At 44.9% G+C, this 26,120-nt stretch overlaps 1 protein-coding gene across 1 annotated transcript in view; it reads right to left on the bottom strand.

Annotated features, from left to right (window-relative positions):
- Window positions 1-351: 351 nt before the first annotated feature.
- Window positions 352-26,120, bottom strand: part of LOC308109156 (thyroid hormone receptor alpha-B) — a gene marked incomplete at both ends in the record, with an annotated part of 38,253 nt that continues 12,484 nt past the window's right edge. The window contains 7 exons of the mRNA XM_080462553.1: window positions 352-602; window positions 1,524-1,782; window positions 4,327-4,473; window positions 14,819-15,024; window positions 15,128-15,275; window positions 16,258-16,358; window positions 25,011-25,072. Of these exons, the coding sequence (XP_080318679.1) occupies window positions 352-602; window positions 1,524-1,782; window positions 4,327-4,473; window positions 14,819-15,024; window positions 15,128-15,275; window positions 16,258-16,358; window positions 25,011-25,072 (1,174 nt within the window). The remainder of the gene's footprint in view (window positions 603-1,523; window positions 1,783-4,326; window positions 4,474-14,818; window positions 15,025-15,127; window positions 15,276-16,257; window positions 16,359-25,010; window positions 25,073-26,120) is intronic.

Here is a 26,120-nt window from a genome sequence, read left to right as displayed (position 1 = left end):
TACAACTCTGACTAGATAAGACATCATGCTCAGACAGAAGGGCCCCCACACCGATGTTAAAACAGGGGAAAGTATGCGGGGGGGGGGGGGGGGGGGGGGGGGGGGGGGGAGGTGGAGGAGAGGATGTCGACAAAACAAAATCCCATGTTTGTTTCACTCTCCTGTTGCTGGTGTGTCGTTTGTTATTGTCGTTTCCAGTTTCGAAACCACATACTGTAAAATGTGATGACGGAGAATTGCAGACTCCTGCCGCGAGGACTCTCCCTCCACCCTTCCCTCCACCAAAAACAACTCGTCTCCCGTCGACTGCCCCGACTTCCTCGTCGCTCTGCGCGGCGGCGAGCCGCAGTGTCACACCTCCTGGTCCTCGAAGACCTCCAGGAAGAGCGGCGGGAAGAGTTCGTTGGGGCACTCCACCTTCATGTGGAGGAAGCGGCTGGCGTGGCACGCGCCGATCATGCGCAGGTCCGTCACCTTCATTAGGAGCTTCGGCCAGAAGTGGGGAATGTTGTGCTTGCGGTAGTTGATGTAGTGCTCGAACGCCAGCAGGTACGTCTCCTGGCACTTCTCGATCTTGTCCATGCAGGTGAGGCCCGAACGGTCTGGGGGAAGGAGGGGGGGACGGGGGGGGACGGTGACACAGTGAGTCAGACATTAGTTCACTTCATTCTCATGTCTCACTTTTCAAAATATTCCGGTGCATGTAAAACTGCTGTCTTACGAATTTGCTTCTATTTCATTACTTCGGCCATTTTTGTTTGTTTTTCTTTAATTTGACTCAAAAGACTTTTTTTTTTTTTTTTTAGAAGAGTTTTCAGTACAAACAACATAATCTGAAATCTGAAGTATTCAGGAGGTCTGACACCCACTAAGATTTTTTTTTGTTTATCGCTCGGACACTCAAACATATTGATGAATTTTGTGCGATCTTGTTGACCTTGCAACTTTCATGCATGTGACATATTTCATGGCGCATTTAGAAGTTGATGCCATTAAAGATACTGCTGTAGTTGTTGACACCTCGGCGTTCAACCAATTTCTGAAATGCATTTGGCAACTGCCACATTAATGCCTTTATCGGCCTGGAGGAGGCGTCTGTGTAGGTATGGGTGCTCTGGAGGGTCAAAAAGGTAACTTTTTTATTCTAAATATGATGGAAACGACAGTGTCTGCTGCACATCTCAAAGGACAAACAACATTTGGAGCCTAAATATTAAGACTTTGTTACATTTTCAACGTACCGTTGTCTTCCAACAGAACTGAGGTCAGTTGATGATAGTCACATGATTACAAACCTTGTTTCTTGGTGACATATATATATATAATTAGAGGCTAATAATGAAAGAATTGTTCAGTTTGAGAGCAAACGCGGTCATATAGACTGCAAACCTAGTGCACGAGACTGAACGTCCCTGTTTAATCTTGTGTCCTGTGTCCTTTCCTGCTAAAACTACATCATTTTTATTTTCTCCCAGAAAAGTATTGAAATGACAGAATGAAGCAGAAAGTGTTTGTGAGTCAACCTGAGCTCATGAGCAGCACGGCCTGCAGCAGCGCCACCTCCGTGTCGTCCAGGTTGAACTGCGCCAGGCTCTTGCCCAAATCGAAGATGGCGTCCGAGACCACGCCCAGCCCGCCGTTCTTCAGCTGCTCGCGCTTCACGGCCATCTCGCCGCTCAGCGTCAGCGTCTCGCTCTCCGGGTCGTAGCGCATGGCGGCGCGCAGCGACATGATCTCCATGCAGCAGCCCTTCAACAGGATGATCTGGTCTTCACAAGGCAGCTGCAGACAGGAAGTACCGTCAGCGGGAGGAAAAGGCTCTGTAACCTGTTCTCCAAGACAACGTTTCTTTACGGGAGCCAATGCTCGTCACAGCTAGCGTGGCGACATGCGAATGCTAACGCTACTTTGTGTACAGGCGAATGTCTTTCACATTGAGGCGTTTTCACGACAATGTTTTCAAGTGAAAATGCAAAACTTTTGTCGTAATTTGGGGTTTCGTTTACAACGGTGCGAGGAGCCACTGAAAACGCAAGTTTTACAAAATGCTCCGACTCCGTATACTTGGAAACAGGGGAAAACTCATCTTTTACAAAGTGCTCCAGGTCAGTCGCCATGGAAACGGCAGAAAATGCAACTTTTCAAAAATGCTCCAAGTCCGCATCAATGGAAATGGCAAAAACACAACTTTTAATAAAGGCTCCAACTCTCCATGGAAATGGCGGAAAACACAAGTTTTTGAAAACAGTCCTGACCGCGTTGCCATGGAGACGGGAGAAAATGCAACTTTAACACATCTCATGAAAACACATTCTTATTATTCTTGTGATAATTGTATATAAATCAGACAAACGGCCTCTTAAGACGGATGAAGCTGATTTATTTCGAAACATACTTGTACATTCGCCTTTTTCACAAACTGAATGTTTTGTGACCAACTCCTTTCATTTCACGAGTTTGTCTGTACTTCAGCCTCATCAGGTTGTAATAAACTAAACTCACCTGAAAGTGGAAGATAAAGAGTAATGAAGAGAGTCAGCGAGGCGAAATGAAGACGCGGTGAAAGTTTTACCGGAGATGAACACAGATTATGAGGACGACGCCCTGATTTACATGGATATTAGACTTAAAACGTCGTCTGAATAAATCTGCGGCCGGCTGAATTGATCTCACCTCGACGTGAGCGTGTTCCTTATACCTCGCTGGTCTCCGCTGGCGAGCTGATTAATTGGCCGGATTCGTCTTGTAAACCTGTAAACTAAACGCTTACGATGCGTTTACGTTTACGGTCGCGCCGATTTGGGGCGGAAAAGCTGCAGATTAATTTTTAGCGGCTAAATGAGAGCGATTGCTTTGTTTTCTGAGCGTTTCTTATCAGAGACTCGCAGCGGCGGCGCAGACGGGTCGCATGAGCGCGAAACAGGTCTGCTCTCGCCGCATCTTTCACGGGATTATAGTGGATTCTTTCATATTCTATTTAGAATAAAAGATAGGCCATTAAACATTACTGGTGATCTGTTGAGTTGTGAAGCTCACTGCGCTTATCGACTGCGGCTGAACTTCTCTAAAAATCCAGAAGGTTCCCGACGGCTTCACACACACACACACACACACACACACACACACACACACACACACACACACACACACACACACACACACACACACACACACACACACACACACACACACACACACACACACACACACACACACACACACACACACACACACACACACTCATTTCAATACGAGGATCCATCATAATAGGAACATTTGTATAATAACGCTGCAATCTGAATTAATTTCAGATTAAAATATGCTGATTAGGAACAAAAAGAGAGAGAAGTGACGACCTCTACTTTCAGAAGTATCTGTGATTTATGGTTTCAAAAAGGCGTAATAGATTACAGTTCCGACTCCTTCCTGTGTGCTAATCCATTACGTGGTCGACTCCCACTCAGACGGCTCTCCGCGCCGCAGCTGTCCCCGGAGACAATAACTCCGCTACCCCGATAATTATCCAATCACACAAGGTCTCATTACGAGCCACACACACAAGAAACATGATTACACGTTGCTAATTAAGGCAGGGCAAACAGGAGCAGAGGAGCTGCTGATTGTCACCAGCAACAAAGACGACTTCTGAATTTCTGTTTCGGAGCCGGCGCCACCGAAACGGCCGAACGCCGAAGAGCTCAGGTGAGCGGGAAGGATGTCAGCGGAAAGGGGAAAGCATGAAGCGCTGAGGTGTGCTACATGCTACATGATGATGCAATCGTCAACAGTGAGCTGCAGTATAGAGCAGCGTGAAGCGTCCTCGTACTGTCTTGTGCCAAAAGGTGTTGACAGAAACTTCAGTAATTGTACCTGAATCGATAACTGTATATGAGTAACCAGTTACCAGCAAGTTATAGCCAAAAGTAACAGAGTAGCCCTGGAATGCTAATCTATAGCATGCTAATCTACGGCATGCTATTCCCAACACAGTGGAGCATCAGAACCAATCATCAAAATTAGATAATCAATAGAGATGCACCGATACTGATACCGACACCAGTATCGGTATCAGTATCGGTGCATCCCTGGTAATTATCATTATAGTCCTAATTTTTCTCGATGTAGACGCTAAAAATCAATGCATTCTGCCCTAAATAAGGAAGCAATGCCCCAATGAGCCAGAATATATATCTTCTCAGGCTGTTCAGTTCTGGACTGAACATTTTCTGGCCGATAATTCTCCCAGATCATTCTCTCTGGTTCCACGTTTCCTCTGCAGAAGTCTGGCAGAAGCCTGCATTTTGCTGCCGCTCGGCCGGCACTCACCTCCGAGAACATGGGCAGTTTTTTGGCAAAGTCGACGACACGGGTGATGGCAGGAGTGATGATCTTGGTGAACTCGCTGAAGGCCTCCAGGTCCACCTTGTCCCCGTCCGACGTCGGGGCGACGGGAGACTGGCCGATCTTTTCTGGCTGCGTGGGGGAAACACAATGTGGGCGGGTGATTAGGACACGGGCAGGAATTGAATTAGCTGTGCTGTAATGAAGTTGTTTTCCCTCGAGGCCTTCCAGTTGGCTTCCTCTCTGGTGTCCGATTCATCAAAACATTAGAGTGAAGCCAAACGAAGGCAGAAACTCTGTGGACACACTGAGCCGGAGCCCAGAAATCCTACTGGATTCTAGAGAAGACTCGACCACAGAGGAGTTCAAGTAGAAATCAAGAATCTGATACAAGCAAGAACACACTTTTATATGAATGAGCTATAATCGACACACTTTTACCATCTTCATTATTCAATTTTATTATTTAGATAAAACATGTCAAACATAAGGCCCGTGGCCCAAAACCGGCTCCAATCAGACCAAACCATCAAGAACATTCTACATATTTCAAAGAAAACATCGATTTTTTTTTAAATCAAATTTCATAAGAGTAGCGGACACAACACAACACTGAGACGTGAACTGAGATATCGGTGATTCTGCTGTTAAAGATAGTAAACTCGCCTCCAAGCCAAGCCGTCAGGGGGAGTTTGTAAAAACACCCATAATGCAACAGATTATGCAGAAGTGTTTGGACGTTTTACTGTATTTTGCACCAGGTGGTTAAGATTGGTTTAATGCTGAGATTGTAATAGTTTTTGGTAGTAATTGTTTAGTTTACTGAAACTATCGACATTTAATTCTAATCTAAATTATTTTCTGAGAAAGGAATACCATCAACCTTCTATGTGTGATCGAAGCTACTCCGCCAACAGACCCATATATATCGATAAAGGTTGGTTCCTGTTACACTTCTGACTTTGCTGTTATCAGTTGTTTGTTCTCTAAACAATAAATGGCCCCAGAAAAACCCGCCACCATCGCTGTGAATCTGACTTATCATAAAACCCTGAAGCAGTAAAATGCTCTGTAAAAGAGAAAAATCAGCATTTAGCTCATGAGAAGCCTGGACACAAACCTGGTGCTTAGAGGGAAACATTAAACGGTTTTACACTCATCCGCTCTGTTCCACAAAGTGCAGACAAATTAAAAAACGATTCCTCGGGTAGCACGGCAGATCGTGGCGTGGGGAAAACGGATGGGACGCGTCCTCAAGACGGATCGTCCCGGACCTTTAAGGAAACGGCAGATCGGTAATACATATGTTTACGGAGTTGTGTGAGTCGAGGCCGTGACTATGAGAGATACTGTTTCACGCTCCGGTGAATAAAGCGCGTGTCACGGCGACAGTCATTTATTCAGGCTGCGATTCGGCTCGAAACGGGACGAGATAAAAGGCGAGGAATAAACGGCTCTCGCACACCAACCATCAATCACGAAACGGCGCGGCGAAGATTGCATAAAGCGAACTGCTACTCTCCCGAGCGGCTCGCCAGTTATGGTGAATTTTAATAAGAAGAACTCTGATGAACTGCAACTCCCCGCACGAGAGCCAAAACAAAGCGCCGCTTTCTATCGGAGGAGGTCAGCGGCATTTTTCATTTCACAAGTGAGAAAGTCGGCGTCTGGCAGGAGACGGCGGGAACAGCTGAGGTCTTTCCAGAGGAGGAAATTAGAAAAAAGAAGAAAAAAAAAATAAAGAAGAAAAAAACAACAGTTCACAACACTGTGGAGGCGGAGCTGCGTGTCACAGATGACAGAAACACAGTCTGTAGGTGAAATTGAAATCGTTTACAGGGTTTATTCGCCTGATTCTTCGAGACGTACGATTCTTCGACCCCAATGAATCGGAAAACCGTGGCAACGATGATAAGCAACAATCCACAAAGTCGCCATCAACACGACGTCACACTAAAGTTTGTGGAATACGTCGATCGTCTGCGCTGCTTCACCCGATTCAGGCCCTCGGGGGTTAATCGCAGCACTCACATTCACACCTAACAGTGATTTAAGGCTGGTTTATGCTCTACGCAGGCATGAGAACCGATAGGTGAGCTTCACACGATGTAAAAGAACTTCTTCCTGGACTATAACAGCGTCGTATCAAGAAGAGGAGCCGAGTTCTTCATTGGGGAGGAGGAGGAAGTCAATATTGATGACGATGGTGTCAACAGAAGATACTGTCGCTGATCTGTGAGGCCGTTAAACTCTTTCAGTTACTTTTGGGATTTTTTATTTACTTCTAAGCGCAACACTGCCCCCCCTGGCTACATTTGGTACTGCTCCATTGGCTCCGCTTCAGAAAACTATTTAAAACTATTAATAAATGCCAATTAACCTTAAACCTCTTCAGCTATGAACTCCATAATAAACAAACCACAACTATAAAAAGTATTGCAACTTGTCCTGACTGGAAGAAACTGACTTGTTTGTAATAGGTTATTGATTCAAAATTACAGAAATGTTCCAACATGAAAAGTCTAATCCTAGTATTTCAATCTTGCCGTGTAAATGCGAAACTTTCCAGAAACTAAATTTTTTTTAAAAACTAAGCATTTTCACTTGAAACGTTGTGGTGGAGACGAGGCCTCGTTGTTCTGAGGCCTCGTCGGAGTCAGGACGTACTCCACTCATTCTGGCGAAACTTTTCTCTGCTCTTGGCAAATTCCCAAAGCTGCTTCTTGATGAAAGGGTTAACTGGAACTAATGTGATTTCTCTGCAACTGTTATTGTTTGTCTCGTATCCGAGAGGCCATCTGGGTGACTAGTTTCTGCCCAGAACCCAGCGCGGGATTCGAGCGCTTGCTGCTGCAGACGGGAGTCCGGCCAAGCTGCTAATGTGAGTTAATCGCTCCTTAAACAGAAGCGGAGTCTGTCTCATGTCGGAACGGACGGCAGATAGCTGGATTAATATCAAGGACGAGCTTCAATCAGATGGATTTGTTCGGTGAAGTTTGTTGTTGCAGAGTCTCGTCTCGTGTGTGGTTTTAAATTGGCTGATCAAAATCTGAACGGCACCTCGCCGCCATGAATTGTCCATCTGTCTGATTCCTCATGCAATGAAATAAACATCATGAATGAATAAAGCATCGCTTTGCATTATTTTTTTTGGGGGGGGAGGGGCAAACTGCCTGGTGCTCAGTCAAACTGTGCATTGATCAGAATTCAGAGATTCAGAAGCTGCCTTCCAGCTTTAAAAATGTTCTTTCTTTTATAATCCTTCAACCCCCAAACATGCATAAACACCTGAAGCTCAGTGTTTTCCTTCTTCCCAACGAGCACTGACAGAAATACCACCAACAAGTTCAACAGGCTGAGGGAGAAGACGATACGATCACTTCAGGAGCTGGGAAAGAAAAAAAAAAAAAAAACACAAAAAAAAACCTGAGTTGAAGCAGACCCACATGTCGTCCACGTCTCCAGTCCTGCTTCGGTACAGCTGAGTCTCCGCTAAGCTGAGGGAGCTCTCCTGTTGGCTAATGCGGCCGAGGCCAACAGATTCAAGTTCATAAGTTCGGGATCTGTCAGAGAGAGGAGATTTGTACGAGCCGAAGGGCGGACTGGAATATTTATGCTTCACTCGGCCTGAAAAAAAAAAAAAAAAAAAAAAAAAAAAGAAACCTGCCGTCAACCGCCTGAACTGACAAGGGGAAGCGTACTTTACCATCAGTAACCAGGAAAGACACGTTTGAAAACGCTGTCAGAACTAGCAGACATTAAATAAAGTCCTGTTATTGCAGATGTGGATGAGCTTCTGCTTTTTAAGGACCGTTCACTGTGACGACGCTCTGCATCTCGCCTGGAATCAAGAAAGTGTCTGATTTCATGTTTTAGCCTGGAAGAATTCCCAGCCACACTTGGTAATGTCTTTATTGAGATGCTTGACATTGCAGCTGTTTCTTCCTTCAGACCAAGTTTATTGGTCAATATGAGAGTTACACTTAGTTGCAGGCAAGTCATTGTGACCTGCATCATAAACTTGGGATACGTTTTACACTGGGATTTGAACCAACGTCCAAACGTAAAATTAGTGCTCAAGGACGGACTTTCCTCGTGAGTTTGAACAAGGCCTCGATTACAACTGAAAATGCATCTTTTTTTTTTTTTTTTATCTTTGTGTCAGAAACGTTTCACGTTTACACTACACTGCTTTGAAAACCATGTCCGTTTCCATGGAAACGGCAGAAACACACATCTCAGTTAGAATAAAGTTTGTATTTAGAGGGGAGTTCAGCTGTTCGGTTCATTTGCAGAGTCAGATAAACCGTCCGGGGTCCAGATAAAGATGGTGCCTTTGTAAGTTGGTGACGATAATATTCCCATTAAGCCAAGAGATTAACTAAATCTGAGTGAGGAGTGAAAGGTAAGCAGGGTGTTTTGATTGTTCGGAGCGGCAGGAGCAGCCCTGACTCCTGTCAAGTATTTTCTAAATGAAAATATCATCGTCACGCTGGCTTTCAGTCAGTTTGTCTCTGCTAATTGTTTGGTTTTTGTGACAATATTGTCATTTTCGTCACGTATACACCGCAACATAACAAAGACAAACTTTAAAGTTTAAATTTAAAGGTTTTTGTTGCACTATTTTACCAATCCGGCCAACTCAAGGTGAAATGGAACTGTTTGTGACTCCAACAATTAAATTGTCTGTCCTGTGATGGGCTGGAGATCTGTCCACCGTCTCCTCCTCAGTCCGCTGGAATCGCCTCCAGCACTTTGCAACCTCACGTTGGAAACCTCTGTGTATTAGACGGACGGATGGATCAGTTTCATGGAGCTTTTAAATGCATTTCACCGGATCAGACCACAAATCGAGTTATTGAGTGTCTGTTTTCTTTGATCTGCAGCTACAGTACGACAGTACTGCAGTACTGCAGTACGACAGTATGTTCTCCTCATGTGCCACGAGAAGAGGTCTGATGATTTCACCGAGGGTTGCGTTTCCCTTTTTTGCTGTATTTTGAGTGTTTTCCTATTAAGCTGTGGACATATTCACGAATGTTTCCTTCATTCATTCATTTGTATTGTGTATTTGTAAAAAAATACAAAATAAATTTGTATTTCTGTCTTCTGACTGTTCCATACCTCATAATTTAAAACGGACAAACATTTTCTAAACACCGAGGTTGTTTTTTTGTAAACATCCTGTACAGCACTGCCGTGAGGTTTCACTTAGGATGTCTGCTAAGTTAAGACAAGCTAATCCACAAAGAATTTCAATATATTTTCAAAACAGCGATGCAATAATTAGTGCTTGTCCGACCTCCAGACAGATGCGTTGACGTACACGGAGCTGCTGCGCGGCTCAGCTGAAGCTCGTAAAAGTCGCCTCCAGATGCCCGGGCGAGAGCGAGAACAGCGTGTGCCTGCCGTCTGCGGTCGCCACCGGCACAGAAACAATCGTCTGGTCATTTGCTCGTCGTCCGCCTCAACAACCGAGGCGTGACCGAGGCGCTGGACTCTTTATTACCTAGAGTGTTGGAGTGGCAGTAATATCCTACGAGTCGGCTCCCGCCGTTCACGTCTCCCTGGAAAGCCGAGGCTGCTTTGTCCACGGGCATAAATAAAGATGCATTTAGTTTCTGCTGAGTGAGAGCGAGTGTTTCCAAGTGTTGGTCTTCACTGTGAGCCGCAGGGGAAACCAGGAGGTACAGTGAGAGGTATTTATGTCATGTTGACGAGACAGTGTTTTTCAAGTCAAAATACACTATTTTTGCATGTTCATTTCAGAAAAGTTTTGTGATTACGTGACAACATTTTGAAAACGGCAGAAATGCTGAAAACTGCTGTTGTTTGTTTTTCTAATGAAACCACACACACACACATTCAGCAGAGAACAATACGCTCATTAACAGAGGGAGAACACAGACATTCTAGTGGACAGACGACCAAGTTGGATTGTTGTTACGGTGACTGTCAAAATAAAACTACCAAGTCCAGAGAGAATATAGACTGGGAGTCATGACACTCTTATTGTCCAGCTACTGAGCATGTGGAGAAGAACTAGTTACTAGCAGCTGAGCAGCGTTTCAGAAAGTTGCATTTTTCCCGTTTACGAGGAGACAGAGCGTTTTCGAAAAGTTCCACCTTGGGAGCCATTTTCAGAAACTACGTCGCGTGGTTGAAAGACTTTGGAGTTCTTTATCCGTCGGTCCGAATGTTGAAGACTGAGGTGTCATCAAACTATGAGAATACTGGAATCCATTTTTCACTCATCGTAATAAAACTCAACCATCATTCAGACTGTGCTGCAGCGTGGCTCAGTGTATGACGTGCACAAGTGTTTATCAGGAACCGCGACTAAAGTCCTGCTCTCGTACCGAGTTCACATGATTCCCATAAAGCTGACCTGACCGCGGTGCGTTCATGTGCTCCATTCAGGTGAAACGAGGACAAAACCTAAACAGTGATGCATTGTTTTTTAATAACTTCCAGACCCGTAAACAACACATTTGGGAGTTATTTGGCCCGAATGTGTGACACTGATGAACTCAGTTAGTGTTAAATAGATTTTCTGCAGTGACGAGAAGTGAAAATGTTTATCACACAACTCATCGGCTCACGGTTTAGAACAACTTGACGTGACGCTCATGTGACTATTTCCTAAAGCACACGGAGGTTTGGTCTAACAACTGGAGGAAGCCACGCAGAGTGAGAGACTTTTGTTCACACGCTCATTAAAATCCACCGAGTGTCATGTAATGGAATAATTCAGACCTTTGTAGTCTCGGGTTTTATGATTTAAAGCTTTGAATTTGATCTGAATCGAATTCTTAGTGGGTTACCACTGAAGAGCGATGAGGTAATGTTGAGTCCCACTTCCTCACAAAGTAAAGTAGGCTAAATCTGGACATAATGAGGGTGCGTTTAAAAATGCACTTCACAGGCTGTTGCATTTCTTCAAGCATTTTTCAAGAGAATTAATAAGATTGCAAAAACAATTCTCGTACTGTCAGCGGTAATGAGACGTATGACGTTAACACGTTACTTAATACTTTCTGTGATTTATCATTCCGCTGGGAAAAGTTAGACGGTATAGTGCGGAGGTGGGGTAGAGGTTAGCACTGTCGCCTCACAGCGTGAGGACCCTGGTTTGAATCCGGATTGAAAGTGCCTTTGGAGTTTGATGGATACTTCTACATTGTGTGTGTGTGTGTGTGTGTGTGTGTGTGTGTGTAAGCCGACCCGTCCAGGGTGTACCCTGCTCTTTCACCCATTGTCAGCTGGGATCAGCTCCAGCTCGCTCGCCGGATGAAGCCGGTCCAGAAGATGGATGAATGGATTACACAGATGCTCGTGGATCAAATGTTTGTCACGATGTTTCTCTCATCCGTCCATATTTTTAGACCTGGTGCGTTTCCATGTACGTCCTGCTACATCCATCCGTCTGTGTCCCATAGTTTGGATTCAAGTGGGCAACGTTCACAGGCGAAAACGGAAAACGGCTCTCAGAGCCACCGAAAAATATTACTTTTTGAAAAACGCTCCGACTCTGTCTCCATGGAAACGGGGGAAAACACAACTTCTCTGAAACACTTCCGGGCTGTAAGCCGCCACGGCTTTAACAATGACCCGGCTACTTTATGGATATTTTTTTAGGGTTAACGAGCTTCATGATGTGCTGATACATGGGTGATGCGTTCAGGTGTATCACGTAACTTTGAACTTTCTTTCTTTCTTTCTTTTAGGTTTTTTTATGCGGTGGGTGCAGCTTACATTAAGGTGTGCTCAATAGTCCGGAAAATTATGATAAAACAAACAAATGAAGCAAACTGACAATTTAGTTTCACAATACAATATTTTGTCACCCTACTCAAAGTCAGAATTATCTGCATTCATTCATCAGAATGGGAGTTTTGCCTCTTTTTCTTTTACTCATGCCTATACGAACGTGCTGGTATGAGTGCCGCTCTCTGGAGTGTTTGTGCAGAATAAATTCCGGACACACTCCCATCAGCGTCCCCTTTCCCTCAGCGGCTCGCCGCGGCGCTCGGTCGGACCCACGAGGAGCTCAATCCGTGCATTATTGAGTGAGCCGGCGAGCCGTGCGCGCTGGAGTACAGCGTCACCGCGGCGTTCCCCACCGGGCTGAAAAAGGCTCATCCTGGTCGGCTCAGCATGTAAATTTAGATATTCAGGGTTCAGTGGCTGCAGCCTCCAGAGTCCCGTTAGTGGGAGAAGCCTGTGTGAAATCGGACTGTTTATCCTTTTAGATGAAGCCACCTCGGGGCTTCACAGTGCTTCACGGCAGCGGGGTTACTGTGCTAATCAGCCTCCAAATTCCCTCCGTGTCCTCATGACCGGCCCGCTCAATATTACCGCCTTGACAAAGATATGTTTCTTAACCTCAGTTCGAACCCTACCTTAACCTTTCACCTGAGTAGCCTCTGGATTAAGTCGAGTACAGTGAGTCATTAAATGAAAAAAAAAAAAAAAAAAAACAACAACACAGACTTCGACGAAGTCTTTCCCTTTAAGGAAATTCTTACACTTCCTCCCGGCTCCGAGCTTTCACAGCGATGTAATCCCCCCGTGGCCCTGTTCCCATCACACCCAGCCACTTCCCTCCACAAAACGTGAGGCACAAACTCCCCCCCCCCGTATCACCTCCCCTGTGTGGGTTCTCTTTTAATCATAAAGCCTCCTAATTTGGCCGTGATCTCCGCTCTAATTCTGCTAACAAGCGCTATAAACTGAAAAGCATCTCGGATGAACGGGGGCCAGAGCGTGAGGCCAGGGTCCGGGGACAACACAGCGACGCCCCGACGAGGCCGTCCCGGACCCCTGCGCCGCGCGTGGGGGGGGGGGGGGGGGGGGGGGGGGGGGGGGGGGGGGGGCGACGACGACGACGCTGTGAACGGGCCAGAGGCTTCCGCCTGCCAAGCTGCACAGGAGAGCTCATGGTGGAGGATTTCGCTTGGCGGAGATAAGGAGGGAGCTTACAGAAAGCAGATGGGCAAGAGGAAGAGGGGCGAGCGAGGGGGGACGCCGAGGGACGGACGGGAAACAAAAGAAACCAAGACGGGAGGGAGATTAAAGTGAAAGTGGAGAGTGTAAGGTGTAAATGAAAACTATGAAGGGAATTACGGTCTGGTTAAGAGCCCAGAAGGATTAGGATGAGTAAAGCTCCCAAACGCTGGCGAGAAGTGAGGAATAAAGACACATGCTGAGAAAATAGAAGCAGACAGCAGGGAACAGGGAGCGATAGAGTCGTGTGAGCGAGGAGCGGCGGCTCATCCCGATGAGATGAAAACCCTTATTTATGACGGCAGCATGCATGTTTGTCTGAAAACACTGAGGAGAATTTACAGTGTGAAATTACTTGTGGCACTCGTGTTTGTTTGTTTTTTTTTTGTTTTTTTTAATGCAACTGCAAAGTGCGGCACTCAGACGTACAGTCTGCTCAGAACGGCACCAGGACAATAAAACTAATGTGACAGAAATTTATTCCATCTTCTGATCCGTCTTTCTGGTTTAAAGCTTCTGCACAGCGTTGTGTGTCAGGAACAATAGCCATCACTCTAATTTGTTACATCTCGGATATTAGCTCCGTAGCTTCTTTCAATCGGACGCATTCACTCTATGACCTCAAATTATGATTCAAAACAGAAGTAATAGTATAGTTGCAGGGCAGCTGTGGCTACAACGTAGCTTGCCATCACTGGTGGGACTGGTGTGAATGCATAATGGTCTCTGTACGCGCTTGGAGTCAGTGCGAAAAAAGCGCTATATAAATCCAAGCCATTATTATTATCATTACCAATAATTACATCAACATTGCAGTGATACTAGCTTTTACTCACCGGTAGCAGTGTTTTTGTCCATTAATTATATTCTTTACAGAAAACTCAAAGGCCTTTACATGATTCCTTTCATTGACTTTAATTACACTGAAGAGGAGAACACTATGTGCTCAAGTTTTTAGTCATAATTCAACCATTCAACACTCCTCTTTTGATATGAATACAGCAAAATCTGCTCATGGAAAGAACCATGTTTTTAATTAACAGACTTCTTCCCTCCAGATATCTCTTGAAAATCAACCAGTTTAACCAAATTAACTTGTAAATAAAGCGACAAGGAAACAACACTTTGACTGCTTTGTGTCATTGACTCTCAGTGTGCTGCCATGTTTTAAAGATTTAGTTTGATGTAAATAACTACAAGCCTGTACTCTGATCAGCAATATTCAATATTCAGACCAGTCTTATTAAGTTTTTTGTGAATAATCTCACGAAAAGGTAAAGCTATACGCCGATGACACACTGATGTATAACTATAGATGAACAAACTTAATGGTGGGAAACACATTCTGCTAAATGTTCATGAAACCACAGAAAACATGAGCTGATTCCAGCTGATTCACTGTGGTTATTTTCCCCTCTGAGTTAATGAGAACAGTCGCAGTGAAATCGATAGACAAATCAGATGGACTTACCAGGAATTTGCGCTTCTGTTTCCACTGTGAGCCCTGAGCGTTGGTGTGTCGATGGGCCTCCGTCACCAGGCGGATCAGGTCCCACTCGGACCCGGTGGGCTCTGGACGGGTCTGGAGGGTTTTCACCATTTCCTCCTTCTTGCGCCGCTCCCGGTTCTCCTCGATCAGGCGCCGCTTGGCCACCCGCTTCGACTCGTCGAGCACCACTGAGCGGAAAGGAAAGGAAAGGAAAGGAAAGAAGACGACGGTCGTATCGTGGATTTACTTCACGTTTAAACCATGTGTTTAAAGTTCTAGTGGAGGACTCACAGTCCATGGCCATGCCCACTGCGATGCACTTCTTGAAGCGACACAGTTGACACTGGTTGCGGGTGATCTTGTCGATGATGCAGCAGCCATCGTACTTACAGGAGTAGCTGGGGTGGAGGTTCTTTTGAATGGTCCTACGAAAGAAACCCTGCAGGCGAGAGCGGCGCGAGAGAGAGAGAGAAAGAGAGAGATGAGGGAGGGGAAGTTACAGTCAGGAACACAGCAGTCGAGAGACATTTGTAGATAAAAGAGGAAAACACAGAGAAGCACGAGGAGTGCGAAGAGCAGCGGGAGGGTGAATGAAAGCTGAATGAAACAGAGGAAACTAGAAGTGAATACATCTGGGAAGGAAGAGGATAAAAAAAAGTCTGATGCATCATGTTGCAGGTGTGTAGAGGCAGCGAAAGTGATGCTTGAATTACAAACTATAACCTGTCAGAGTGGATGGGGGGGGGGGTTACAATCCCTGCTGTCTACAAGAAACCTCCTCTGCTGGATTATATGTATGTTTCTTTCATTCCCTCCAACAGTGATTAAACTTTCTTCACCAAATTGTTGAAAAACAGATGAGAAAAAGAAAAAAAAAAAAGACTAAATTCATTGGCTTTTCCTGCATAATAAGACACAAAACTACAACATGATGTAAATAAATTGTGCTCTAAAATGAATTTGCATCCATAAAAGAACAAGAGCACAACTGGAGCAGAGGTTCTCCGATGCTATGCAAAGATATTCCTGCTTTTGACAGCGACGCTGAAATAAAAATGCAAATTCCTCCGTTGTGGCTCCACACTGTGGCCCATAAAACTTAATCACAATCCCCTCAGTGGCGCCTCCGATGCAACATGATGGACAGAGACGTGCGGCGGAGCAGCGGCAGCAGCAGAGTGATCACACAACGCGGTGACAGCGGCGAAGACAAACGATACGAGAGCCGGGCGACCTTGGAGCGTGTTTGTGCTAAAGCGAGGCGTTCGCAGCGTGTGCATGACTGTGCATGGGATATGCAGAGGCAGCTGACCTCAGAGGCCTTCTATCAGCCTTTTCTGGCAGATATAATGCAGGTCGTGAACCCTGTGTGTGCGTGTGTGTGTGTGTGTGTGTGTGTGTGTGTGTGTGTGTGTGTATACCTTGCAGCCCTCGCAGGTAATGCAGCGGTAGTGGTAACCTGTGGCCTTGTCGCCACACACCACACATGGCTCATCCTTTTCGAGGTAGCTGGGTATATACCCTGCAGGAGAAACACAGGCAAAATCTACAAATAAAAAGTCATTTTAAGCACATTTCAACAGACGTATTAATGTTGATTAACTCTTTATGAGCCACTCAATGAAATATTTTTTGAAGGTGTTTAAAAGGTCCAAGAGCAAGCAACTATTTATCTGAATTTGTACCATTTATTAGGACTATTATTATTCTATTTATTAGAAATAGAAAGAGACAGACAGAGACAGCTCTGGTCAGTTACTAATGATCTTCTTATAGCCTCAGACAAATGCTTGGTCTCTGTTCTGGTCCAGGAATATTTCATCAGGGTCAAAGGTACAGCACTAAAGTGGTTTCGATCATATTAATCAGACAACATTCCACTTCCTTTATGTTCATGACTTCAGCTCAGACTAAAGTTAAACATGGAGTTCCACAGGGTTCTGTCTCAGGTCCTATACTCTTCACATTATACACGCTTCCTGTAGGGAATATTACCAGGAAACACTCTATTGACTTCTATTGTTTGATTACTGCACGTGTCTAAATGGGAAATACATTGTAAAAAACAGAGGTTTTAAATTCTCAATCAATTTTATAACGTGTTATTTACAAGAAATCATATCTGAAGTGAACCTATTTGAAGTTTAAGGCTGAAGTGTCTGGTCATTATTTACACAAATTCGACAAATTCCAAACAAACTTCAAGAGTCGAGGGGGATTTTCTTTCTCCAAAGGTCGTATTGTTGTATGAAAAGTACAAAAACTACTCGAAATAATGGCATTCAAAGGATTTTTTTCCCCATATATGAAATAAAATCTGTTGCACTCGTTCAAAACATAGACGAGATTATTGAGCGTGTGCTGGATCGGCTCCTCCTGAACTGGATGATACAGAAGGTGGACGAACAGATCCTCCGGACCAGCCGGTGTCCCACCGCGGTCACATTACGTCGACCTCCGCCTCCTCCAGCCTCGCCCTCAGGTTTCAGCGCTCTGCAGTTTAACGTCTTCGCCACGTGCTGCAGGTCACAGCCACAGTGCTGCCATTTTTATTGAAACCGAAGCCGTTAAAGCAAATGAAACCTGAAATGGGACCGAGGCAAGTGGTGAACTGTACAATCCCCCGTCATAAAAACAGGCTTTTTTTAGGGAAGGAGGAGCCGGTAAAGAATCTCCATTTTTATTCTGCAGCAGCAGAACGGAGGTGAATCAGACGGATGGCGGTGATGCACACAGACGCTCTGAGTTTGGCTGGTTATTTACATCAGGAGGTAAAGTTATAAAGTTTGATAATGGAGAGTAAAGGGATCGAACAGCTGTTGCCTGTAAAAAGTGGCTCGTAGTTTTTATGTACTTGTGCTTTATTTTATAGTTTACAGAGACACTCAAATGTTTATCTGAGCGTCATTTGGTTGTGGCGCGGTGTTTCTAACACTAGAAAACCTTTCTCATCATTGAAACTCAAAATGTGAACGTGTCTGGTTTTTACATTGGATCAGGTTTCTGCCACAACAGGGATTCGAACCCGAGTCCCAAAACACTCCGGGTCAAAACCTACTTTGATGCGCGAGAAGTGTGTGTGCGGGTGTGGATATACTGATCTAGTAACAGATTTTAAGGCCAATTTTCAAGTAAAAACAAAAAAACTTTGGTCTTGCACCTCGGGCCATAGTAACGAGTTGTTCTGCACATGCTCAGTAGATGGACAATAAGAACAATGTTTGCCTCCACATTTTTTCTTCCACATTTTATTTAAACTTAATTTTTTTACACCTTGATACAATTCACCAATTAAATTCTCTTTCAATCGATGCTACATGTTTTTCTCAGATTTTTTTAAACAATTGAGGCATAAAAAAAAAACAAATGCTGCAATTAATTGATAAAACCTCATCGAGCTAATTTACAAAAACTAAGATAAAAAGTTTTTTTCTCTCTGTGTAAAAACAGTTTTTTTTTTAAATTCCTCCTGTATATATGACTTTGGTACGTTTTGTTCCAAACAGCTTTGTTGTGTATACAGCACAGTGAGATGTGTACATGCAGAAACCAGAAATATTCGATCCCTCATGCGCACGAAAACAACTCCAACACATAATCTTGATGTGCTCATACCACCGCACCCTATAGAAATATATAGTGGGTGTGATCGCGGCTTCACTCTTCTGCTCGTGTCTCCCTTTAACCACAATGTACCTGTTCTTTCATTCATCTGGTACAGTTACATAAAATAGCACTAATTATATAGGGTTACATCACAACAACACAAGGACTTCAGTGTTTCAATAATTTGATCTTAACTGACGTGAGTTTGCTACAACTCCCATAATGCACAATGCTTATGTAAAGTAGTGTTGGCGGATCTAAATTTACAGTATTTGGATTGTTCCTGCTCTCTGTAATCTTCTTTCTCCCGGTGCAGTGCTTGCCCTGCTTTCAACTTGGGAACAGAACAGTTTGTTCTTTTTCCATACTGCCTGTGAGACTGAGAGGGAGTGAGCGCATAGACACAGGAAATAGCAGATTTCCAGACATTTCGTGTGATATATTGCTACGGCGCTGCGAGGGGAGGAGATGGCACACGGCATGTCGCGAATAAATTCACTTTACGTCACATAAACGCAGCTACTGGCGCATCCCCCCCCCCCCCCCCCCCACCCCCACCCCCACCTGCACATGCACAGCAAAGCTTCCTTGGCCTTTAAGATGTTTAGGTCCCGGGCCGTCGCACCGTGCCATCGGGGAGGAGCCCCGTCGGCCACAAATTCATTCTGCAGCATGGAAACGACCCCAAACACCAAGCGAACAGGAAGGCAGGGGAGAACAAGGAGTCCTGCAACAGATGGCATGGCCCCCACACACTCTCGGATTACATCGGGAGACAGAAGCAATTGAGACGGACTAAATCCGCAGAAGATCAGTGGCAACTTCTCCAGGAGGAGCGACTGACCTGCCAACTACCTACAGAAAGTGTGCAGTGTTTCCAGCACAAAGTGTACTTGGACCGGCTAGTTACATAAAATGAGGTTTCTTTTTTTTTTTCTTCTTTAATGCAAAACGAATGAAGTGATACAGTGGACGGAAAAAAAGTCCAACCCACTTAAACAGTTTGTACATGCTTGTGTGTGCAGCGAGGCGTGCTGAGAGCTGTGACTGGCAGTGTCAGTTGGGCTCTGCCTTTTGGCTACAGACTTTATTGTGTGTGTGTGTGTGTGTGTGTGTGTGTGTGTGTGTGTGTGTGTGTGGGGTGGGGGGGGGCAGGAGGAGGACGGTGGGAAATATAGAGGAAAAAACCCCAAGAGTATATGCCAAAGACGAGGCAGAAGTGGCATCGTAACTATGGATGTACCCGTATCGAAGGGAGTACTTGTACTCCGAAAAAGAGCCCCGATACCACCCGGAAGAGAGGATGAGCGACGTCCGCCGTTTGGAGATTCTTTATTACTAACGAGAATTAAAAAAGTAAGACAGAATGTAAATTATGTTTGGACAAAATATCAAGAGGAGGACAAAGATACTTTGTACAACAGCAGGAACTTCATCAGTTATTAATTTAACCACTCAGTGGCTGCAGTAGCGCCAAGCCGTGCTACATGCTACATGCTAAAGAATTCCGGGGCTCTCACACCAGCGATGCTACATGCTAAACATGGGTTAAAGTCTGGCTTATACAATCATGAAGAGCGAGCTCGGTCCCTCGGTCTACAGTCTGCAGTAGCATAGCGCGGTGCGTAGGTAGACGCTACGCACTGTAAGGCTGCCTGAGGTGACGTAGCGTCGACACAGTACGGAGGCAGTTCACGGCAATGCCGAGCCTTCGTGTATCGTTTGCTTTTCCAGTATGAATTAGGCTTTATGGCATTTAATAAGTACTCGGTATCGGATTCAGTAAATCCACAATGGTAAACTAATTGATTTCGTAACAGCGGCGAGTTGTGCTTAAATTGCGGTGAGGAGGGAAAAAAAAAAAAAAACACCAGATATGGAGCGAACGAGTACATTTGCTAATAAAACCGAACGGAGCAACAACAAGGAGACTAATGTGTTTGAAATGCAGGAGGAGAAAAGAGGCCAAAGAAATGATGACAAGGACAGAGGAGCGTGGTACAGAAAGAGAAATGTGGGCTGCACGGCGTTGGCAGGGCGAGCAGCAGCAGCAGGCCAAGCCCAAAATCAATACTGCTGCAGCTCTCCGGCTACCTGCCCCTCCCACGACGGACCTCAACCAGCAAAACAAACAGGAAAGGAGCGGAGCTTTTATTTCTAGAGTGGCAGAATCCAGATAAATATTTTGTCTTCACCAGTTTCCCATCACAACAGCTGGTATTTGGTGGCGATCCAGGACTGCAGGTTCACTCCCTGAAGGAGTCCTGGGATTGTTTCTGCGAGGGTCGGACATGGCAACGGTTCGGCGAGGCGACATCTTACACTGTAAACACTGACGACTAAACTAAACTACCCAACAGCCCAAACAGAAGCTATTATACACACAGGATACACACTATTATACACACTGCTCACTCTCAAAGGGCTTAAAGTGTATTTGTCCTTAAAGATGTTAGTATAAACATTCCGTTTTACTTCAGTTACAATAAAAGAAGTTACATTTTTCTTGTACTGGCCCTTTAAGCAGCCAATCAATTCTTAATTCAAGTGGTTTTAGTTCCTGACCCTTACAGTTATGCCTAAAAGTCAGCTTTGTTTTGCTTGGAAAACATCACCTCGCCTGTTTACATGCAGCATTGAAGGCTTGTAATTTGACACCAGCATCATTGCCTTGCTGGCTGTGGATGGGGCTAGCTTGCGCAAACTGAGGATTCAAAGCAGCCTTAAAGCTGAGCCCAAACATAACATGTCCAGCTTGTGTAACTGCAGTCATAACATTGTGCTCTAAGCTATGTAGCATCATGTGTTTGTTATTTGACACCTGCCTCCTCATTAAGTGGTCTGCTGCCGTGGCCAGAACTGACTACTTTATAAAGAGAAGACTGGAACGGGATCTTCCGCGGCGCTCTAAAGCCAAAGCCTTTCTTGGTTGATTTAACACACAATTAGTTTTGTGATTTGACATTTTGTCGAAGTTTAATTTTTCGCGGCCGATATTGAAATGTTATTTATGAGACGGAAAATGAAGCGCCGCATTACAAACCACCTTTAACTATCTCTGATTATCTGGATGAAGGTTTCTCCAGTTTGTCTTGGCCTGGGCTCCAACATGTGGCGAACACTTGTCTGTTAACGCAGCCGGGGAGTCAACACAACATCTGCATTAATTATGTTTCTGCTGCAGCTCCACGCTCCCGCTGGAGACTGCTGACATCATTACAGTGGATCTAATTTATTCTCAGACAAGCGCGCCCTTAAGACAGACATATTGTCATACTTTCCGGGTCCAAATGGACCATGTCAGGTAGAAGACGGTGCGGCAGCGATGCAGGAAAATGAAACGAAACGAGCCTGACGGGAGGAGCGGCGCGCAAAGGACGTGGCCCTGGGAGGTATATTTTATTAAATCAACGACACTGTAAAGTTAGATTCTTCTGCCGATCTATCTCACTCGATATCCCGCTCTGTGCGTTTCTAGCTCTTCGCCTCAGCTCGAGGGATTTGGAGCCGTCACTCTGACAGCCGACTGCGTCCGACAAGAAAGCAGACAAAGCACAAGGCTTTCGTTTATTGATGACAGATGCCAAGATGTTTTACTTTTTACTCCTCTGACCCGACAAATCGAAAACCGTAATGCACACAAGGCGGCAATGAATCATGGAGCACTAACGTCTTTGCAGTCGCTCGTGTCCTCTGCGGTGGGACCGACGGCTTTTTCGACACACACTCATCTGCCTTCCGTCGACACGGCGAGATCCACCGCTTCTCTCTGGGGGCTTTGCCACCAGGAAGAACCAGGTTCTAGTTCGGGGCCGGGGCCAGATTTAGCACCAGTTCTTTGTCTTTCCACCACTAAAGCCTATCAGGGTCTAAACAGGTGCTAAGCTGGACCCACGTCGTCGCTGGGCCAGAGCGGGGCCTGACACGTCATCAGCTGGGGGCGGAGTTATCGCTACCTACGAGGTAGAAGAGACTCTGAACCGGCTTTCTGAAATCTACACGGAGCACCGGAGTGGTTATAGAGAAAAGCGTTGCGCTCTGCTGTGAGACGCTCCATTATTATTTTCTACCCACAGAACTTCTTTATAATGAAGCGATAGTTTCGGTTCAGCAACTACAAACTAAACTACACACCACTGTAAATGAAGGATTGGATTTTTTAGCCATAAAATGAACCTTTTAATGGCTTCATGTGAAAGAGAACTTTTATTGTTGATCAGCATGTTTACGTAGGCTGCCATTGGAAACGGCTGTAGAGCTGCATTCTATTCTACACCTCCATTCCTCCCAAATGTTGAAGCATTTGATTCAGACATCCAGAAATAAAGTGAAAAATAAAGCTCTGGACTAAAGCAAGACAGACGTGAAAAAACACCAAGAGACGCCATGTTTTCTGGCTCTTTGGTCTGCATCCGAGGTTCAGGTCAGACTAGATGGAGCGACCCGGACCAAACCGAGGAATACAGATGTTTTTCAGTTTTTTTCGCATGACAAATGATGTCGCCGGAGTTTCAGGCCGCCTTGCTCTGACGACTCCACCTATGCTGAGGTAGAACTATATTGGATTGTTCAGCCAGTAATAGCTTTGGGTCCGTTTACACAACAGGACATGTGAGCTGGGTGTAGACCGTCGTGAGACAAAGCACAACGAAAACTAGGGATGCACCGATCCACGTTTTTTTCCCTTCCGATCCGATCCGGATACTTGAATTTGGATATCTGCCGACACCGATATTATTCCGATACCAGAGCTCTGTTTGCTTTAATATTATTATATCATTATTGTTGATTTTATTTGAGGCTGTAATAAACTCCTCTCTACAGGCAAGTATGAAATGCAGGAATGTATGCATGTATTCTCTCAAAAGGCAACTTGAGGTTAGTTTAAGGAGAGAAAAGGAAGCAGTACAAACTATTTTAGTTCCATTTGGACAATGGGGGGGGTCTGCGTGATGTCATCATCTCATAATAAGGGAGTTATATCTTTAAAACCTCAGAATCAATTTATTAATCCCTGGGGAACTTCTTTAGCAACGCAGCACAAGTTTCCAGCTCTAAGGCAGCACAAACAATTGGGACTATTTTCACTGAGTTTTGCGTGGAGTAGGACGCAGCTTCATGGAGGTGTGAATCGCCTGCTGACGAGTGCGGAGGAGCTGCGGTTCATTGTTTTGATGCCGCGGTCAGTGTCGCTCTCCTCGGCGAGCTGGCGTTTTAAAACGTTGACGCCAGGCTGCGGAGCGGCCGCCTGGCTGTACTACGGCTTTGCACACGTCCACATTGCCGTGTTGCTTTGTGGTGTTTCGGGCGTAAAACCCGTCCAAAGTTTTGGATACCAATACTGGATCGACCCAATCCCTAATAAAAATAGTGTTTTATCGTTGCCATGGAAACTGGCCCTAAATTGACTAATGTACATTTTGAGCGCTTTCGTAAAAATCTTACAAAAATCTGGAAAACTGCAGTATCTGACACATACTAAAATGTTGGAAAAGCAATGTTGAATGAATGTTTACTAACATTCGGTGAAGCTTGAGAATCACACTATTAATTGGTCTGGGTAGCGTTCATGAGGACTTTATCTGACCCCACGTATAAGTCCCTATAAATCTTTATCTAGATCTGAAAAGTGTTTCAGATTCCAAGAACCACAAAAAAACAAAAAAAAAAAAACCAAGTGTTATGTTTTAAATGAAATAGAGAAACAGTTAAAGCATCCTCTGAAATACAATAACTTTCTGACAAAAGAAGATATTGCGAAAAGGGTTTTTTCCCTAAATAGAATCCAAATGTACAGTGTATTGTGGGTGTTTACAAAAAAAACAAAAAAAAAAACATGTTGGCATGTTTTGAAGAAATGTGTCTTTCCCACCAAGAAGACATCAGATTGGTTCCAGACTTGCCGTGCAGCGGAGCACAATGACTGCAATCACAGAGGTATTGTCACTGAGTGCTTTGTGAGAGAATGAAGATGAATTAGGAGCTGGAGGAGTTGGGGTACGGCCCCCACAGAGTCCTGATGTCAACGCAATGGAGTCTGTTTGAGGTTACGTGAAGATCTGTGGCGGTTCAGACAAATATCCGGCAGATTTCCTTTGAAAAAAAAAAAAACTGTCTGAAACTTTAGACTGAAGCGGTTTCGGGCGCGAAGGCTGGTCACACTCAGCACTGATTCCTCTCGTTTCCATCCGCTTGTGGTGAACTTTGGTGTCGGAATAAATGCCACGCAAAAAGTAGATGTAGACCCAGTTTGGAGTGAGAGCGTACTGTTTTTGTTGTGTTTTTGTTTTGTGTTTACGCAGAAACATTTTGAAAATTATGCAGTATTTGTGTTGGGCCACTAGTGGGTGCTGTTGTTTGTTTTTGTAATGAAACCACACACATGTACACAACAGTTGTGTAAACAGAGCAATGCCCAAGAGGTTTTAAGTTCTGTTTTGTACCCACGTTAATGTTTTCAGATTGTAGATGTAGTTTTCTATATCGCGTGCCTCAATAATGTGTAAAATATGGAACTCAAACCTCAAGACCCGCCCCCCCACCCCCCCTGCTCCATCACAATACTCACCAGTCATACTCTTTACTGAACATTGGCTGTTCTTCCTCTTCCTTTTTGGGCCATTGAGCCACCTGAGAGGGAAGAAAAGGAGACAAAGTGAGATAAGAGAACCAGCAAGGACAATAAATAAAAGCACTCCACCCCACCGCAGTCGTGTCCAAAGTAAAAACACATGTCGGGAGTGTTAAAAACATCCCCCGTCTGGATTGGAGGGGACTGATTAGATCTAGAGGAGGTCTGACTCATGCTGTGATTGGATCTCAGACGGGTGTAAAAGCAATCGACACATCCCGGGCGTTCAACCACTCAGAAGGTCGCCTAATTCCGTGTCGCCCTGCTCCGCCTGATTGTTCTCCACGGCGGAGAAACGGACAAACCCCCCGACGACGTGTTCGTGGAGGCTCAACAAGACGATTACAAATGTTATATTCAGAGCGATTTATGTCACTGAAGAAGAAGAAGAAGAAGTGTGGAAACGTCCTCTGTGAGTTTGTGAGGAATGTTAAGTGAAACATTCGAGTGGACGTGCGCCACCTCGCCCATCCTAAAAAACTAAAGTGATGGATTCCACATCGCTTGGTGATGATGATGATGATGGTGATGATAATGTCCCACATGTCCTCAGTAGAACGAAGAGCAGATTCTGCTTCACAAGGGCAGGGAGTCCATTTCATTGTTGACGATACACAGAAGGGATGCTCATTGTGACGGCTTTTTCTCTCTCCTGGGTGATAAAGGTCTGCGCTGGATTCAAATATTACAACGAAATGGCATCATGGCAAATATTAACACCCAAATTAAACTTAGAACTGATATCAGTTGTTCAGTTGTAACATTTTTGTTTAAGTTAATAAAATCCATGACTTCATCAGGAAAGACGGACCGTCCCGTGTTCCCCTTAATAAATTAGATTACTGGCGTACTGTTTTTTGTCCCGTGTATTAATCAACCCGGAAAAAGAGTTTGTGATATCTGTGTGTTTCCAGAACTGTGAATAATGAGTCTCCTCGGCTGATCACCAACATTATGAGTGATTCCGATTCGGAGGACGGTTCGTTTGGAAACGGTCAAACCTGATGCTGCCGACAAAACACATGAAATACAGGAATTTCAAAATCT

Source organism: Lipophrys pholis, assembly GCF_963383615.2.
Source record: "Lipophrys pholis genome assembly, chromosome: 1".
In the NCBI taxonomy this organism is placed as follows: domain Eukaryota; kingdom Metazoa; phylum Chordata; class Actinopteri; order Blenniiformes; family Blenniidae; genus Lipophrys; species Lipophrys pholis.
This window is presented reverse-complemented; position numbering and strand designations above follow the sequence as displayed.